The sequence below is a fragment of the Phocoena sinus genome, chromosome 15, assembly GCF_008692025.1.
Source record: "Phocoena sinus isolate mPhoSin1 chromosome 15, mPhoSin1.pri, whole genome shotgun sequence".
NCBI classification, from domain to species: Eukaryota; Metazoa; Chordata; class Mammalia; order Artiodactyla; family Phocoenidae; genus Phocoena; species Phocoena sinus.
In genome coordinates this window covers 61,900,614-61,919,703 of record NC_045777.1, presented here as the reverse complement: position 1 = coordinate 61,919,703, position 19,090 = coordinate 61,900,614, and the positions used below count along the sequence as shown (strand labels likewise).

The window sequence follows — 19,090 nt, the reverse complement described above, 5'->3', positions numbered from 1 at the left end:
CTGTTTGTTGTTCTTTAATTCTTCTAGGTCTTTGTTAAACATTTCTTGTGTCCTCTCCATCTTTGCCTCCATTCTTTTTCCGAGGTCCTGGATCATCTTCACTATCATTATTCTGAATTCTTTTTCTGGAAGGTTGCCTATCTCCACTTCATTTAGTTGTTTTTCTGTGGTTTTATCTTGTTCCTTCATCTGGTACATAGTCCTCTGCCTTTTCATTTTGTCTGTCTTTCTGTGAATGTGGTTTTCTTTCCACAGGCTGCAGGATTGTGGTTCTTCTTGCTTCTGCTCTCTCCCCTAAAAACATGGACTCTTAGAGCCTTCACCTCTTCTCTGACATAGGAGCCAACATCACATGTGAAGGCAGCCACTCCACCATCCTGAGTTCCTTAGATGTGGCATGTTCGGATCCTATCTTTATTTTTTTAAATTAATTTTTATTAGAGTATAGTTGCTTTACAATGTTGTGTTAGTTTCCGCTATACAGCAAAGTGATTCAGTTACACATATACATCTATCCCCTCTTTTTTAGATTTCCTTCCCATTTAGGTCACCACAGAGCACTGAGTAAAGTTCCCTGTGCTATACAGTAGGTTCTCATTAGTTATGTATTTTATACATAGTAGTGTATATATGTCAATCCCAATCTCCCAGTTCATCCACCCCCCGACCCCTGCACTTCGTGCTTGATGGAAATGCTTTCGTTTAAATCTCTGAAGTAGGCATGATGGTCCATTTTACAATTAAGAAAACTGACGCCTGAGAAAAGGCAGTGTCTTCTGCAAGTGGTGTTGAGAAAACTGGAAAGCTGCATGTAAATCAGTGAAGTTAGAAGACTCCCTCACGTCATACACAAAAATAAATTCAAAATAGCTTAAAGACTTAAATATAAGACATGACACCATAAAATTCCTAGAAGAGAACATAGGCAAAACATTCTCTGGCATAAATCGTAGCAATGTTTTCTTAGGTCAGTCTCCCAAGGCAGTAGAAATAAAAAGAAAAATAAACAAATGAGATCTAATCAAACTTACAAGCTTTTGTACAGCAAAGGAAACTATAAAGAAAATGAAAAGACAACCTCCAGAATGGGAGAAAATATTTGCAAATGATGCATCCAACAAGGGCTTAATTTCCCAAATATACAAACAGCTCATGCAACTCAACAACAACAACAAAAAACAATACAATCAACAAATGGACAGAAGTCGTAAGTAGACGTTTCTCCAAAGAAGACATGCAGATGACCAACAGGCACATGAAAAGATGCTCAATATCACTAATTATTAGAGAAATGCAAATCAAAACTACAATGAGGTATCACCTCACACTGGTCAGAATAGCCATCATTAAAAATCTACAAATAACAAATGCTGGAGAGGGTGTGGAGAAAAGGGAACCCTCCTACACTGTTGGTGGGAATGTAAATTGGTACAGCCACTATGTAAAACCATATGGAGGTTCCTTAAAAAACTAAAAATAGAGTTGCCATATGATCCAGCAATCCCTCTCCTGGGCATATATCTGGAGAAAACTCTAATTTGAAAAGATATGTGCACCCCAGTGTTCATAGCAGCACTGTTTACAGTAGCCAAGACATGAAAGTACCCTAAATGTCCATCAACAGATGAATGGAAAGAAGATGTGGTACATGTATACAATGGAATACTACTAAGTCATAAAAAAAGAATGAAATAATGCCATTTGCAGCAACATGGATGGACCTAGAGATGATCATACTAAGTGAAGTAAGTCAGAAAGAGAAAGACAAATGCCATGTGATATCACTTACATGTGGAATCTAAAATATGATACAAATGAACTTATTTGCAAAACAGAAACAGACTCACAGACATAGAAAAAAAATTTATGGTTACCAAAGGGGAAAGGGTGTGGAGGAGGGATAAATTAGGAGTTTGGGATTATCAAATCCAAACTACTATATGTAAAATAGGTAAACAAGGTCATATTGTGTATCACAGGGAACTATATTCAATATCCTGTAATAAACCATAGTGGAAAAGAATATGAAAAAGAATATATATATAAATGAATCACTTTGCTGCACACCAGAAATTAACACAACATTGTAAATCAACTATACTTCGATAAAAAAAAATTAATGAAAGAAAGAAAAGAAAAGGAGTGAGGAAACAGCGGAGGCCTGAAGGTTACGTGACTTGCCCAAGATCACAGAGCCTTTAAGTCAGGCCTGCAATAAAGTGAGTACCTTTAAGCACAGTTACGTGATGAGGGGGATGCCTGCAAGCCAAAATTACTCCTCTCCTGTATCTTGCTTCCTGATAGTCACCCCTGTTAGTGGAACCAGCAGTCAAATCAAAGGATGGGAGTGGAAGCCTGGAACTTGATTCACACTCAAGCCAAGAATCCATTGTGTTTCAGTTAATTCCTCTTTTTACATGTGGCTCGATCTGCCTGCAGGGCGTTTTCTGAATCTCATTGATATGAATGAAATCAAAGAAGCAGCAAAAATGTCACAGATGCCTTTTATACATTATGCTAAAGCTTAACTTTAACTGAAAACTTAAACTCTTGTTTGAAGTCTGGGTCGTGTATTTTAACTGTCTCTTGAATCTGTGAGTCTCCCTTTCCCTCATTTAAGTATTAGAGAAGTTTTTAATCTGTAACATACTTAGTCTTCATCTTTGATAACTTGTTACCACTGCCGCATTGTACCTGCTTCACAAATATTAAATATTAAATGTTAGCATGATTTTCAGAGCTCACCCCAAGCATGTTGGGGGGCACTTTTCCCCTCGTGTAATAGCTTTCCTTCATATCATTCTCTTTAATTTTTTCACTTATCTGTTACTTCTCAGGGACAGGATTTTAGGTTTTTTCCCTTCTATCTCAGCACAGTCTCAGAGGTATTAAAATACCTAATAATAGATTGCATCAGTAGATTAGCTCCTTTTATAACTTTCATCGTTTTAAGTGAAAACTTTCTATGAGTTATTTGGGGTTTTGAATTTATAATACCATCATTAAAATAGTTTTTTTTTCCTCCCATTGACAGTAAAGCTGTCACTGCCACAAGATTTGAGCTAAAAAAAAAAAAAAGATAGATTTTTGTACTTCTTTGTCAATCCAGCTAAAAAAAAGAGAAGCATCTTGACAACTAACTTTTAATTGAATCAGGGAACTTGAGATCATTGAGTTTTCTTCTGGAGCACCATTCACTAAGACTTTCTGATGCAAGGCTGGAAGTTTCCTGGATCCTCTTTAGCTGGTTTGTTTTAAGCATGTAGTCCTAATAGTATCAGCTGGATGTAGGTCGAGATATCGGGTGCTGGACTTGGTAAGTCATCTGATTTTGATCGCTCATTTACTTTAAGGACGTCCTAAAATGAGCGACAGTACAAAGTTCGGACTCTAAAGGGTCTGTATGAATCTCCCAAAGGTTCAGAGTATCCCAGGAGCAGAGAGGGCCTGGATTGATGTCGGCCGGAACTGGATTAGAGTGTCTGGTACAGTGTGGCTCCGTCTGTCCTGCACAGATGGGTTCTAAGGCATCTAGCCTGAGCGTTCCTACTGGGGACGTTATCTTGACAGGTGCTCAGATGATTCACTAGGGTGCGTTGGGTGCCCAGTACACTGCTAGTGAAGGCATGAGAAACATAAAAGACAGCATTCCACCTGTAGGAAATGTTCTGTTTTCCGAGGGGAAAGTAGCAAAAAGTACAGCCATAGAATATCATGTACCGTAGCAATCCCGAGACACTGATGCTCGATAAATCCCACACAAAACAGTGTCATTTTTCTTAATTACACAATTTAGTATCAAAGATACACTAAGAGTTAAGTACTGGACACCTTCCAAGATAACAAAATGACTTAAGTTATAGAAGAAATGACCATTTATTGAGTTGATATTATATACCGGACATTGTGCTAGGAACGTCCTTTATGGTCTAGTCGTTATAAAAACCAAGTAAGGTGTAGATATCATTATATCTAATTTATAGAGAGGAAACCAAGGCTCACAGAATCACAAATATGCAAATTCAAATACAGCTGTTATTGGGGGTGGCGGGGAGGGCTGTCTGATCCAGAGCAAAGGCCTTGTACCACTCTGGAAAATGTGAAGTTTATCCAAACTTTAGAGGAAACAAAGGATTCTTTGCAAAGGTGAATATTTCTGGCATCTGTTCTAGATCAGAAACAACTACCAACCTGGATTTTCTTGTGATGAAGTCATGCAGTGGAAGTCTGAGACATTATTCTCTTTTGGAGCTTTTTGTGTACATGTTATGTGCTTAGTAAATATTTCTCGTAACTGTAGTTGTTTCTATCCTATTTTCAGGAAGCAAATGTATAATATAAATCCCCTCCCTTTATATTTATTGCAGTTATTGTAGATTGGTAATGCTGTCTGCTTTCCACTGGGGCATTCAAGGTATATTCTTCATTGGTATATAAAGGAAACAGCTCTGTGTGCCATTTATGCTGGAGTAAACTGTCCAAGAAATGTTCCCCAGACAGTAATGGATGGGTGTCCACAGCGTACTTGCTCTTGCTGAGTAAGTGAATTGTGTTCCAGTGGCCTGATGCTGATGAGACTGGCCAGTCTCAAAATAAAGATGGACTGTCCACTAGCCAGAAGCTCCGGCAGCGCCTGTTAGACAGTGTTCACAGAACAGGGCCAAGCTGTGGACTGTTCCTGGTGACTTTTTGTCACATGATAGAGTTGTTCCAAGTTTCCTTTCCACTTTACATTTAAAATCCAGCACAGGGCTTCCCTGGTGGCACAGTGGTTAAGAATCCACCTGCCAATGCAGGGGACACGGGTTCGAGCCCTGGTCTGGGAAGATCCCACATGCGGTGGAGTAACTAAGCCCATGTGCCACAACTGCTGAGCCCACGCTCTAGAGCCTGCAAGCCACAACTACTGAGCCCGCGTACCACAACCACTGAAGTCCACGCGCCTGGAGCCCGTGCTCAACAAGAGAAGCCACCGCAATGAGAAGCCCGTGCACCGCAATGAAGAGTAGCCCCCGCTCGCCGCAATGAGAGAAAAGCCTGCAATGAAGACCCAACGCAGCCAAAAATAAATTTATTAAGAAAACCCCAACACATTAGAGCTTTACATGGTTTCCAAGAGCCGCAGCTTTTATTGTAGTCTTGACTAATCTGCTGAACCTTTCCAGCTTAAACCCCTAGGGTTACAGTATAGAAGTAGGGAGTCTACCTAGAACAGCGGTCTCTTTGTGCCGTTGGAGGTCTCCTCAAGTCAGGAACGCGATCTGCAGTTGGTGCTGTCGGTCACCTGAGCGGCCAGGCTAGGGATGTCCAGCAACCTCCCAAAGAACTTTTTAATTCCTCAGTTAAAATGCAGATTTCAGCCTAACTGAGGAGTGTGCCCTGTGAGGCGGCACACTCCCTGCGCCTCCCTCTTCCTCCAGGCATACCTCGGGGGCTCCCCACACACCATCCAGGGGAGCCCTGCTTTCTTGATGTGGATACCACCCCACGACCAGGCCCTTTGGAGCATTTCCTACTTAAAAACTCCTGTATGGCACCCCAGAGGATCTTGCCCTATACAGAATTCCACTCTGTAGGAAACGATACGACAGCAGATTTTCAGTGTGCTGTGTAGTTTTTCAGATTCACGTGAGGGAGGAGCTGTCTTAGCTCTCAGAGTTTCTCCCTTTCAACTCTAGTTAAATGAAAGGTAAATCAGCAGAAACAGTCACCCTTTGTGTTTACCACTTTTTAGTTTCTTTTGTTGTTTCTGTTAATAAAATAATGTGCTCACTATGAAAATCAGTAAAATGAAGGAAAGGAAGCTAGAAAGAACATTAAACCCTAGTTACTTGATACTCTGTTAACAAGTATTTTACTCTGCCTATCATTTTTTTTTTTTTGCATTACACGGGCCTCTCACTGTTGTGGCCTCTCCCGTTGCGGAGCACAGGCTCCGGACGCACAGGCTCCGGACGCACAGGCTCAGCAGCCATGGCTCACGGGCCCAGCCGCTCCGCGGCATGTGGGATCCTCCCGGACCGGGGCACGAACCCGTGTCCCCTGCATGGGCAGGCGGACTCTCAACCACTGCGCCACCAGGGAAGCCCCTGCCTATCGTTTTTATACATAGTTGGCATCATACTCTATATGTCGTTTAGTATCTTGTTTTCCCCCCATTAAAAAAAAAAAAACTCTTGGTCAAATAATTTTAATTATCAGCAAAATATTTCATATTAAAATTTGTTGGATTTTTTTTTTTTTTTTTTTTTTTAAACATCTTCACTGGGGTACAATTGCCCCACAATGGTGTGCCAGCCTCTGCTCTACAACAAAGCGAATCAGCTATACATATACATATGTTCCCATATGTCTTCCCTCTTGCGTCTCCCTCCCTCCCACTCTCCCCATCCCACCCTTCCAGGCTGTCACAAAGCACCGAGCTAATATCCCTGTGCCTTGCGGCTGCTTCCCCCCAGCTATCTACCTTACTACGTTTGTTAGTGTGTATATGTCCATGACTCTCTCTCGCCCTGTCAAAACTCACCCTTCCCCCTCCCCATATCCTTAAGTCCGTTCTCCAGTAGGTCTGCGTCTTTATTCCTATCTTACCCCTAGGTTCTTCATGACATTTTTTTTCCCTTAAATTCCATATATATGTGTTAGCATACGGTATTTGTCTTTTTCTTTCTGACTTACTTCACTCTGTATGACAGATTCTAGGTCTATCCATCTCATTACAAATAGCTCAATTTCATTTCTTTTTAAGGCTGAGTAATATTCCATTGTGTATATGTGCCACATCTTCTTTATCCATTCATCCGATGATGGGCGCTTAGGTTGTTTCCATGTCCTGGCTATTGTAAATAGAGCTGCAATGAACATTTTGGTACATGACTCTCTTTGAATTTTGGTTTTCTCAGGGTATATGCCAAGTAGTGGGATTGCTGGGTCACATGGTAATTCTATTTGTAGTTTTTTAAGGAACCTCCATACTGTTCTCCACAGTGGCTGAACCAATTCACATTCCCACCAGCAGTGCAAGAGTGTCCCCTTTTCTCCACACCCTCTCCAGCATTTATTGTTACTTGATTTTTTGATGATGGCCATTCTGACTGGTGTGAGATGATATCTCATTGTAGTTTTGATTTGCATTTCTCTAATGATTAATGATGTTGAGCATTCTTTCATGTGTTTGTTGGCATTCTGTATATCTTCTTTGGAGAAATGTCTATTTAGGTCTTCTGCCCATTTTTGGATGGGGTTGTTTGTTTTTTTTGTTATTGAGCTGCATGAGCTGCTTGTAAATTTTGGAGATTAATCCTTTGTCAGTTGCTTCATTTGCAAATGTTTTCTCCCATTCTGAGGGTTGTCTTTTGGTCTTGGTTATGGTTTCCTTTGCTGTGCAAAAGCTTTGAAGTTTCATTAGGTCCCATTTGTTTATTTTTGTTTTTATTTCCATTACTCTAGGAGGTGGGTCAGAAAGGATCTTGCTGTGATTTATGTCATAGAGTGTTCTTCCTATGTTTTCTTCTAAGAGTTTGATAGTTTCTGGCCTTACATTTAGGTCTTTAATCCATTTTGAGCTTATTTTTGTGTATGGTGTTAGGGAGTGATCTAATCTCATACTTTTACATGTACCTGTCCAGTTTTCCCAGCACCATTTATTGAAGAGGCTGTCCTTTCTCCACTGTACATTCCTGCCTCCTTTATCAAAGATAAGGTGTCCATATGTGCGTGGGTTTATCTCTGGGCTTTCTATCCTGTTCCACTGATCTGTCTTTCTGTTTTTGTGCCAGTACCATACTGTCTTGATTACTGTTGCTTTGTAATATAGTCTGAAGTCAGGGAGCCTTATTCCTCCAGCTCCTTTTTTCGTTCTAAAGATTGCTTTGGCTATTCGGGGTCTTTTGTGTTTCCATACAAATTGCGAAATTGTTTGTTCTAGTTCTGTGAAAAATGCCAGTGGTAGTTTGATAGGGATTGCATTGAATCTGTAGATTGCTTTGGGTAGTAGAGTCATTTTCACAATGTTGATTCTTCCCATCCAAGAACATGGTATATCTCTCCATCTATTTGTATCATCTTTAATTTCTTTCATCAGTGTCTTATAATTTTCTGCATACAGGTCTTTCGTATCCTTAGGTAGGTTTATTCCTAGATATTTTATTCTTTTTGTTGCAATGGTAAATGGGAGTGTTTTCTTGATTTCACTTTCAGATTTTTCATCATTAGTATATAGGAATGCCAGAGATTTCTGTGCATTAATTTTGTATCCTGCTACTTTACCAAATTCATTGATTAGCTCTAGTAGTTTTCTGGTAGCATCTTTAGGATTCTCTATGTATAGTATCATGTCATCTGCAAACAGTGACAGCTTTACTTCTTCTTTTCCGATTTGGATTCCTTTTATTTCCTTTTCTTCTCTGATTGCTGTGGCTAAAACTTCCAAAACTATGTTGAATAAGAGTGGTGAGAGTGGGCAACCTTGTCTTGTTCCTGATCTTAGTGGAAATGCTTTCAGTTTTTCACCATTGAGGATGATGTTTGCTGTGGGCTTGTCATATATGGCTTTTATTATGTTTTAGGAAAGTTCCCTCTATGCCTACTTTCTGGAGGGTTTTTATCATAAATGGGTGTTGAATTTTGTCGAAAGCTTTCTCTGCATCTATTGAGATGATCATATGGTTTTTCTCCTTCAATTTGTTAATATGGTTTATCACATTGATAGATTTGCGTATATTGAAGAATCCTTGCATTCCTGGAATAAACCCCACTTGATCATGGTGTATGATCCTTTTAATGTGCTGTTGGATTCTGTTTGCTAGTATTTTGTTGAGGATTTTTGCATCTATGTTCATCAGTGATATTGGCCTGTAGTTTTCTTTCTTTGTGACATCCTTGTCTGGTTTTGGTATCAAGGTGATGGTGGCTTCGTAGAAGGAATTTGGGAGTGTTCCTCCTATGCTATATTTTGGAAGAGTTTGAGAAGGATAGGTGTTAGCTCTTCTCTAAACGTTTGATAGAATTCACCTGTGAAGCCATCTGGTCCTGGGCTTTTGTTTGTTGGAAGGTTTTAATCACAGTTTCAATTTCAGTGCTTGTGATTGGTCTGTTCATATTTCTATTTCTTCCTGATTCAGTCTTGGCAGGTTGTGCATTCTAAGAATTTGTCCATTTCTTCCAGACTTGTCCATTTTATTGGCATAGAGTTGCTTGTATGTAATCTCTCATGACTTTTTTTTTATTTCTGCAGTGTCAGTTGTTACTTCTCCTTTCATTTTCTATTCTATTGATTTGAGTCTTCTCCCTTTTTTTCTTGATGAGTTGGCTAGTGGTTATCTATTTTGTTTTATCTTCTCAAAGAACCAGCTTTTAGTTTATGATCTTTGCTATTGTTTCCTTCATTTCTTTTTTCATTTATTTCTGATCTGATCTTTATGATTTCTTTCCTTCTGCTAGCTTTGGGCTTTTGTTTGTTCTTCTTTCTCAATTGCTTGAGGTGTAAGGTTAGGATTGTTTATTCGAGACTGTTTCCTTGCTTCTTAAGGTGGGATTGGATTGCTTAAAAACTTCCCCCTTAGAACTGCTTTTGATGCATCCCATAGGTTTTGGGTCGTTGTGTTCCATTGTCATTTGTTTCTAGGTATTTTTTTTATTTCCTCTTTGATTTCTTCAGTGATCACTTCATTATTAAGTAGCTGTATTGTTTAGCCCTCATGTGTTTGTATTTTTTACAGATCTTTTCCTGTAATTGATATCTAGTCTCATGGCGTTGTGGTCGGAAAAGATACTTGATACAATTTCAGTTTTCTTAAATTTACCAAGGCTTGATTTGTGACCCAAGATATGATCTATCCTGGAGAATGTTCCATGAGCACTTGAGAAAAATGTGTATTCTGTTGTTTTTGGATGGAGTGTCCTATAAACATCAATTAAGTCCATCTTGTTTAATGTATCATTTAAAGCTTGTGTTTCCTTATTTATTTTCATTTTGGATGATCTGTCCATGGGTGAAAGTGGGGTGTTAAAGTCCCCTACTATGAATGTGTTACTGTTGATCTCCCCTTTTATGGTTGTTAGTATTTGCCTTATGTATTGAGGTGCTCCTATGTTGGGTGCATAAATATTTACAATTGTTATATCTTCTTCTTGGATCGATCCCTTGATCATTATGTAGTGTCCTTCTTTGTCCCTTTTAATAGTCCTTATTTTAAAGTCTATTTTGTCTGATATGAGAATTGCTACTCCAGCTTTCTTTTGGTTTCCATTTGCATGGAATATCTTTTTCCATCCCCTTACTTTCAGTCTGTATGTGTCTCTAGTTCTGAAGTGGGTCTCTTGTAGACAGCATATATAAGGGTCTTGTTTTTGTATCCATTCAGCCAATCTGTGTCTTTTGGTGGGAGCATTTAGTCCATTTACATTTAAGGTAATTATTGATATGTATGTTCCTATTTCCATTTTATATATTGTTTTGGGTTCGCTACTATAGGTCATTTCCTTCTCTTGTGTTTCGTGTCTAGAGAAGTTCCTTTAGCATTTGTTGTAAAGCTGGTTTGGTGGTGCTGAACTCTCTCAGCTTTTGCTTGTCTGTAAAGGTTTTAATTTCTCCATCAAATGTGAATGAGATCCTTGCTGGGTAGAGTAGTCTTGGTTTCAGGCTATTCTCCTTCATCACTTTCAGTATGTCCTGCCACTCCCTTCTGGCTTGTAGGGTTTCTGCTGAGAGATCAGCTGTTAACCTTATGGGGATTCCCTTGTGTGTTATTTGTTGTTTTTCCCTTGCTGCTTTTAATATGCTTTCTTTGTGTTTAATTTTTGACAGTTTGATTAATATGTGTCTTGGCGTGTTTCTCCTTGTATTTATCCTGTATGGGACCCTCTGTGCTTCCTGGACTTGATTAACTATTTCCTTTCCCATATTAGGGAAGTTTTCAACTATAATCTCTTCAAATATTTTCTCAGTCCCTTTCTTTCTTTCTTCTTCTTCTGGAACCCCTATAATTCGAATGTTGGTGCGTTTCATGTTGTCCCAGAGGTCTCTGAGACTGTCCTCAGTTCTTTTCATTCTTTTTTCTTTATTCTGCTCTGCAGTAGTTATTTCCACTACTTTATCTTCCAGGTCACTTATCCGTTCTTCTGCCTCAGTTATTCTGCTATTGATCCTATCTAGAGTGATTTTAATTTCATTTATTGCATTGTTCATCGTTGCTTGTTTCATCTTTAGTTCTTGTAGGTCCTTGTTAACTGTTTCTTGCATTTTGTCCATTCTACTTCCAAGATTTCGGATCATCCTTACTATCATTATTCTGAATTCTTTTTCAGGTAGATTGCCTATTTCCTCTTCATTTGTTAGGTCTGGTGGGTTTTTATCTTGCTCCTTCATCTGCTGTGTGTTTTTCTGTCTTCTCATTTTGCTTATCTTACTGTGTTTGGGGTCTCCTTTTTGCAGGCTGCAGGTTCGTAGTTCCCGTTGTTTTTGATGTCTGTCTCCAGTGGCTAAGGTTGTTTCAGTGGGTTGTGTAGGCTTCCTGGTGGAGGGGACTAGTGCCTGTGTTGTGCTGGATGAGGCTGGATCTTGTCTCTCTAGTGGGCAGGTTCACGTCTGGTGGTGTGTTTTGGGGTGTCTGTGGCCTTATTATGATTTTAGGCAGCCTCTCTGCTAATGGGTGGGGTTGTGTTCCTGTTTTGCTAGTTGTTTGGCATAGGTTGTCCAGCACTGTGGCTTGCTGGTCGTTGAGTGAAGCTGGGTGCTGGTGTTAAGATGGAGGTCTCTGGGAGATTTCCGCTGTTTAATATTATGTGGAGCTGGGAGGTCTCTTGTTGACCAGTGACCTGAAGTTGGCTCTCCTACCTCAGAGGCAGAGCCCTGACTCCTGGCTGGAGCACCAAGAGCCTTTCATCCACACGGCTCAGAATAAAAGGGAGAAAAAGTAGAGAGAATTAGTAGAAGTATGAGGAAAGAAAGAAGGAAAGGAGGAAAGGAAGGAAGGAAGAAAGAAGCAAAGAAGGAAAGAAAGGAGGGAGGGAGGGAGGGAGGGAGGAAGGAAGGAAGGAAGGAAGGAGGGAAAGAAGGAAAAAAAGACAGAAAGAAAGATGATACAGTAAAAATAAAATAAAGTATAATATAGTTATTGAATTAAAAAATATTTAGAAAAAAAAAAAGGGACGGATAGAACCTTAGGACAAATGTTGGAAGCAAAGCTATACAGAGAAAATCTTACACAGAAGCATACACATACACCTTCACAAAAAGAGGTAAAGGGGGAAAAATCATAAATCCTGCTCCCTGAGACCACCTCCTCAATTTGGGGTGATTCGTTGTCTAAAGGAGGGAGGGAAGGAAGGAAAGAAAGAACGAAGGTAAAGTATAATAAAGTTATTACAATTAAACTTAATTATTAAGAAAAAGAATTTTTAAAAAAAAGTCATGGACGGATAGAGCCCTAGGACAAATGGTGGAAGCTAGAGTATACAGACTAGATGTCACACAGGAGCATACACGTACACCTTCACAAAAAGAGGAAAAGGGAAAAAAATCATAGATTTCGCTCCTAAATTCCACCTCTTCAATTTGGGATCATTCCTTGTCTATTCAGGTATTCCACAGATGCAGGGTATATCAAGTTGATTGTGGAGCTTTAATCCGCTGCTTCTGTGGCTGCTGGGAGAGATTTCCCTTTCTCTTCTTTGTTTTCACAGCTCACAGGAGCTCAGCTTTGGATTTGGCCCTGCCTCTGCGTGTAGGTCGCTGGAGGGCGTCTGTTTTTTCGCTCAGACAGGACGGGGTTAAAGGAGCCGCCGATTCGGGGCCTCCGGCTCACTCAGGCCGGGGGTTGGGGGATGGGGGAAGGAGGGGCACTGCGTGCGGGGCCGGCCTGCGGCGGCAGAGGCAGCGTGACGTTGCGGCAGAGGCCGGCGTGACGTTGCACCAGCCTGAGGCCCGCCGTGCGCTGTCCCGGGGAAGTTGTCCCTGGATCCCGGGAACCTGGCAGTGGCGGGCTGCACAGGCTCCGCGGAAGAGGGGTGTGGAGAGTGACCTGTGCTCGCACACAGGCCCCTTGGTGGCGGCAGCAGCAGCCTTAGCGTCTCCCGCCCGTCTCTGGGGTCCGCGGTTTTAGCCGCGGCTCGCGCCCGTCTCGGGGGCTCGCGCCCTCAGCCGCGGCTCGCGCCCGTCTCTGGGGTTTGCGCTTTCAGCCGCGGCTCGCGCCCGTCTCGGGGGCTCGCGCCCTCAGCCGCGGCTCGTGCCCGTCTCTGGGGTTCGCGCTTTTAGCCGCGGCTCGCGCCCGTCTCTGGAGTTCCTTTAAGCAGCGCTCTTAGACCCCTCTCCTCGCGCACCAGGAGACAAAGAGGGAAGAAAAAGTCTCTTGCCTCTTCGGCCGGTGCAGGCTTTTCCCCGAACTCCCTCCCGGCTAGTCGTGGTGCACTAACCCCTTCAGGCTATGTTCAAGCCGCCAACCCCAGTCCTCTCCCTGAGCTCCGTCCAAAACCAAAACCTTAGCCTCAGCTCGCAGCCCCGCCCGCCCCGGTGGGTGAGCAGCAAGCCTCTCGGGTTGGTGAGTGCTGGTCGGCACCGATCTTCTGTGCAGGAATCTCCCCGCTTTGCCCTCCGCACCCGTCGCTGTGCACTACTCCGCGGTCCCGAAACTCCCCCCTCTGCCTCCCGCAGTCTCCGCCCGCGGAGGGGCTTCCTAGTGTGTGGAAACTTTTCCTCCTTCACAGCTCCCTCCCACTGGTGCAGGTGCCGTCCTTATTCTTTTGTCTCTGTTTTTTCTTTTGCCCTACCCAGTTACGTGGGGAGTTTCTTGCCTTTTGGGAGGTCTGAGGTCTTCTGCCAGCCTTCAGTAGGAGTTCTGTAGGAGTTGTTCCATGTGTGGATGTATTTCTGGTGTGTCCGTGGGGAGGAAGGCGATCTCCGCGTCTTACTCTTCCGCCATCTTCAAGGTCCCCCCCTGTTGGATTTTTTTAAAACAACATTCCTCATACCTTTTGCAGGGTCAGCTTTATTAAGATACAATTTACATACAATATGTCATTACTTTTAGGTGTACAAGTTGATGAATTTTGACAAATATGTACAGTCAAATAACCATCACTGTGCTCAAGAAATAGAACAGTTATTCCAGAAGATTCCCTCGTGCCCCTTTGCAATCAGCCCCTTCCCATCCATAGATCCCAGCAGCTGCTGATCTGCTTTCTATTCCTGTAATTTTGCCTTTTTCAGAAGGTCATTTAAATGGAATCATTCAATAAGTAACCCCTTGAGTCTTGCACTTAGCTTAATGCATTTGACGTTTGTCTGTGTTCTTGCCCATGTCGCTGGCTCATTCCTTCTTTCTGCTGAGTAGCAGTCCATTTTATGGACATATCACTGTTTATTTATCCATTTTGCCTGTTGACATTTAGGTTGTTAGCAACTAAGAATCTAGCAGATATAAACATTTGTTTTTGTGCGAACTAAGTGTTCATTTCTTTAGGAAAATACCTAAGGCTGGAATTACTGGGTCGTGTGGTAAGTGTATGTTTAATTTTATAAGAACCTGGCACACTGTTTTCCAAAGTGGCTGCAGCATTTTGCATTCCCACCAGCCGGGCATGAGGGCTTAATGGCTCTGTACCTTCACCAGTGTTGGTATTGTCCTTTTTGCCATTCTAGTGGTGTGTACTGGTATCTCATTATGGCTTTGGTTTGAATTTCCCTAATGACTAATGATGTTAAGTATCTTTTAATTTGATTATTTGTCCATTTAAATCTCTTTAATGAAATGTTTGTTCAAATCTTTTGCTCATTTTTTCATTGGGCTGTTTGTTTTCTCCTTATTCAGTTTTAAGAGTTCTTATGTATTCTTACGTATTCAGGATACAAGTCCTTATGGGTGTTTTACAAATTCTTCCAGACTGTGCTTTTCTTTTCATTCTCTTAACAGTATCTTTCAATAGTAGAAGTTTTAAATTTTAACGAAATCCAATTTATCAATTTTTTCCCTTCGATTATGCCTTTGTTGTCATATCTAAGAAATCTTTGCCTTACTCAATTGCAGAGATCTTCTCTTGTGTTTTCTTCTAGAAGTTTTCCAGTTTTAGGTTTTACATTTAGACATACAATCCATTTAGAGTTAACCTTTGTATGTGATGCAAGGTATGGTCCGTCATAGCAGGAGGCAGATGTCCTGAAGTATCTATTTAAAAAGAAAAATTGTTCCTGAATAATTCTTTGCACTCTAGTAACTAAACAGGGCTGTGAAAGTGAGTCCCCCGGAAAACCGACCGTAGCTCTTTGTCCGTTAGCTTTGAGACGGATCCTTCAACGGTCTACAGCTCTCCCTTTCTGGAAGGTGCTAGAACAAACACCAGCAGTGACGTCCAGCTCCCCTCTGGTCTGGGTCTCCTTTACATGGTTCGTAAAGTTCTGTTTCCTCTGTACACATCATTCTTGCTCAGCAGCTGCGCATTTTAGGCAGCTCTCTGACTGCAGGCTGTTGGTTTCCTGGGCAGCCACACGTTCAGTGTTGGGCCACCTTATCCCTAAGGGAAGGGGCCTAACATGCATTAAAAACTTGCTCTGGGGCTTCCCTGGTGGCGCAGTGGTTGAGAGTCCGCCTGCCGATGCAGGGGACGCGGGTTCGTGCCCCGGTCCGGGAAGATCCCACGTGCCGCGGAGCGGCTGGGCCCATGAGCCATGGCCGCTGAGCCTGCGCGTCCGGAGCCTGTGCTCCTCAACTGGAGAGGTCACAACAGTGAGAGGCCCACGTACTGCAAAGAAAAAAAAAAAAAAAAAAACTTGCTCTGTGCCAGGAACCTGGCTGAATCTCAGAAGTCCTGGGTGGCATAAAGTAGCATCGAGTCCATCTTATAGATGAGGCACTGAGAGTTGTTTGGAGTCTTACAGCTAGTGAGATGGTCAGGCCAGACTTGCCTCACTTCACAGCTTTTGCTTATTCTGTTATTTCTCACTAGCTCTTCACAGAGTCGCTCCTGTGCGTTTGATGGCGTACCACCAGACTCACATATACTCCCATCCAGCTAACCACGGGTGCGATTATAAATATGACAACGCAGTTGCTTTTAGCCATTTATCTTTTTTCCTCTCAGCTAGTTTTAATTTATTTCAGCTCCCCACATTTGGCATTGTGGCTTTTACCTTTAGAATGGCAGATTGGCTGCTGTAATAGTTCTTTGATATGTGAATTGTAAAAATGCCCTTATTGATGTTTATTTTCCTCCCTACAATTAGGTGTTGTGTGAATGTGTGGTGGAGGAGGGGTCAGGCTGGTTTCAGTCTTATCATGGGCTGTCTGTAGTATTTAGTTGCTCTGGGGAGGGGAGTGTTTGTGTTTTGTTTCATTTTTCAATAACCTTTATTCCTTTTCTAACTGGATCATGGCAGTCTTTGTCACGTGGACCATCTCCTGCCCATCTTCACTTCTCAGGAGCAGTCCCAAGAGATGCATGTGCAACACAGCCACGAGACTTGGGGCAGAACACTTCAAATGACCCCTCGCCTGCTCTTCTTATCCTGTCTGTCTGGACTTTATCTCAGTAAATGAGCAGAAGTGGGAATTCTCACTCTAGTGGAATTCCCTATGTTATTTCATGTGTTTGGACCTAGTTACCTTTAGGCATTCCTGTCACTGGCAGTAGCCACTGCCAGCCGAGCGAGTTCCCCTCTGTTTTTAGAAGTTACTCTCCACTTCAGGCATCATCACAGACCTCCCCCCTTTTGAACTCTTGGCGTGTTAGCGGCTGGGGCTGGCTTTGCCCTTTTCCCTGCCTGCCCTGCTCTAGAGCTTAAATCATGCATGATACCACGGGTACGGGAATGCCCAGTCGTGCATTTTCCATCGTGAACGTGCTGTTTCCTGACTTAATTCCCAGTCACTCGGATCTGGACGTTTGTGGTCCAGGCCGTGACCCAGTGCTGCTGCTGCTGTTGCAGAAAGTAGCTGAATGCAGAAGGGCTTCTAACTTCGGGGTGAAACTGTTTGTAACGGAAGAGACCCTTCAGTCCGAGAAGACTGTAGCCAGTGTTGCTGAAATTGGAAAAAGCTACAAGCTGCTTTTGCCCCTTTTGGGATCTCTGAACTCCCACTGGTTGGCTTCCTGCCACTGTCTAGCCGCCAGCCGCTGAGATTTCTCATCTGGGTGCCGGTCACCACAGCACAGAGGAACCCAGCCACCTTGGTGCTGCGGAAGGATCCAGACCTCATCTCAGCCACTCACTAGATGCCTTGTATCTGTAAAATGGGGATATTGGTACCCCTCAACTGGGCTTTTATGAAGATTAAATGAACTAAGTGCCCAGCATGCTGGCTAGCAAAGAATACAGAGTGGGTTCTCACTGAGAGATACTGTCACTCCTGTAAAATCAAGAGAGGCACCCAAGCAGGGAGGCACTTCCTTGGCCCTACCGTGATGTTTCTGCAGTGTGGCCTCTGTTTGCCGGGCACTGCTCTCCATAGGCAAGGCCCACCCGTGGACTCTCTCCACTTGTGGCCATGCCACCACCCGGCCCTGGCCCTGGTCAAAGCTGTGTTTGCAGCTGGTCTTTTTGTTCTCCCCCCCGGGGTGGTCCTCTCCTTGTTCACCTTGTTTTGTCCTCTCCCACCAGGAAGCATCTCGGACAGCTCAGCCAAGCTCTTTGAGGTCCCTGACACGTGGTAAGCAAGACCTGAGTGGAACAAACCGCTGGTGCTGTTGCTGAGAAGGAAAGAAGCGGCCGGCATTTTTGGAAGCCATACTGTGTTTAACTGAATCCAATGTGGTGCAGGAGGGGTTTGAAACCAAATGTGTGTCTCCTGAAAAATCCCAGTGTTTATCGTCAAGGCTGTGTTCCTTCCTCTTTAGCATCACCTGTCTGCTGGCGCTCAGCATGTCGTTGGCTGTCATGTGTACGTGATTAACCAGGTCATTACTTGTTGCTCATGTGAAACCCTTCCTGTCATGAATCTGTGTTTAAGAATCCACCTGATGGGGAAGGTTGGCCGTGAGATTTCACAGAAAGAGCCGACACTCTTAGGTGCTGTGATCCTGATTTGGGGTTGAACTCTTTCCTGCTTTGAGAGATTCTCATCCACCATCTCATGCTCAGTCCTAGGGGCAGCCTCAGCGCGTGGGTATGTCTCCCAGTAGAGAATTCGGTTGTGTCTGCCTGCTTTCCACCATCGCTGCCTGAAAATACGAGACTCTCAAGCTTGTTTTCCCAGTAGGAAAATCTCTACCGCTGTCAACACCTGCCTTGACCTTTGGGGCATATTTATTTAGAGTTTTCCCCCTAAGATGTGAGTTTCTCATGGTGGAGTGTACGAGTGAAAAGTTAATTTCTGTTTTCCCATGTAGCACTGCTTTCAGTTTTCATTATCTTAGCCTGGTGTCTTCTCTGTTTGGTGGCATCTGGGGGTGAGGTGGAGTGTGTGCATGTGTGTGATATCATGACAAATCGACACCCTGTACCAGCCCTTTCTCTGTTGAAACATCACAACAGGGACAGAATCTCGTGGATCTACTTCTGTAGATCTGCTTCATATAGATCATTGTTAGATATTTAACATTTTTGTATTGTGGAAATAAAAATGAAAAATGTATTTCCAAAAGGTGAAAATTAAAGAAATTTTCATAGGATTTTGGTTTTTTTCCTTTCTCTTCTTTTATAAGTGAATGACATACTTATTCTCTACATAGACATATTTCTCTTTAAAGATCACCCTTGAAAAAGCCCTGGTAAGTCACTAAGCCTGGTGCTTATGGTTTTCTCTTTTTTTTTTTTAACCTCTAACCCTTTCACCTTCCTTGATGAGTCAGATGCCTGGTGCTGGAGTGGAGCCCGTGGTAAATGGTGTAGGAGGGGCTGCATCTTTTTCTGGTGGAAAGGATCTGAGTTGTTACGGCTCTGATGAGAATCCCAGGTGTTGTGGGAATTCAGATTTGTAAGACATTTTCCCCAATTAAGGGCCTCTTTACATCTTCCCTTCCCCCTCCCCCTTGTCCCCGAAGTTACAAACCCAGACTTGGCACGAGGAGCTCCCACCCCTGCTCTACGCGATCGCCAGGCACAGCCCAGTGGGAAAGTGTGACAGGAGGGTAAAGACAAAGGAAGGGGTTAGAGGGCGCT

The 19,090-nt window shown here is 42.8% G+C and overlaps 1 protein-coding gene across 2 annotated transcripts in view; it reads left to right on the top strand.

The window, feature by feature from the left end:
• PARN (poly(A)-specific ribonuclease) overlaps positions 1-18,600 on the top strand; it is a 170,222-nt gene extending 151,622 nt beyond the window's left edge. For both annotated transcript variants that reach the window (XM_032606603.1, XM_032606604.1), the window contains one exon: positions 17,591-18,600. In XM_032606603.1, the coding sequence (XP_032462494.1) occupies positions 17,591-17,643 (53 nt within the window). In that variant the 3' untranslated portion in view covers positions 17,644-18,600. The remainder of the gene's footprint in view (positions 1-17,590) is intronic.
• Positions 18,601-19,090: the final 490 nt, after the last annotated feature.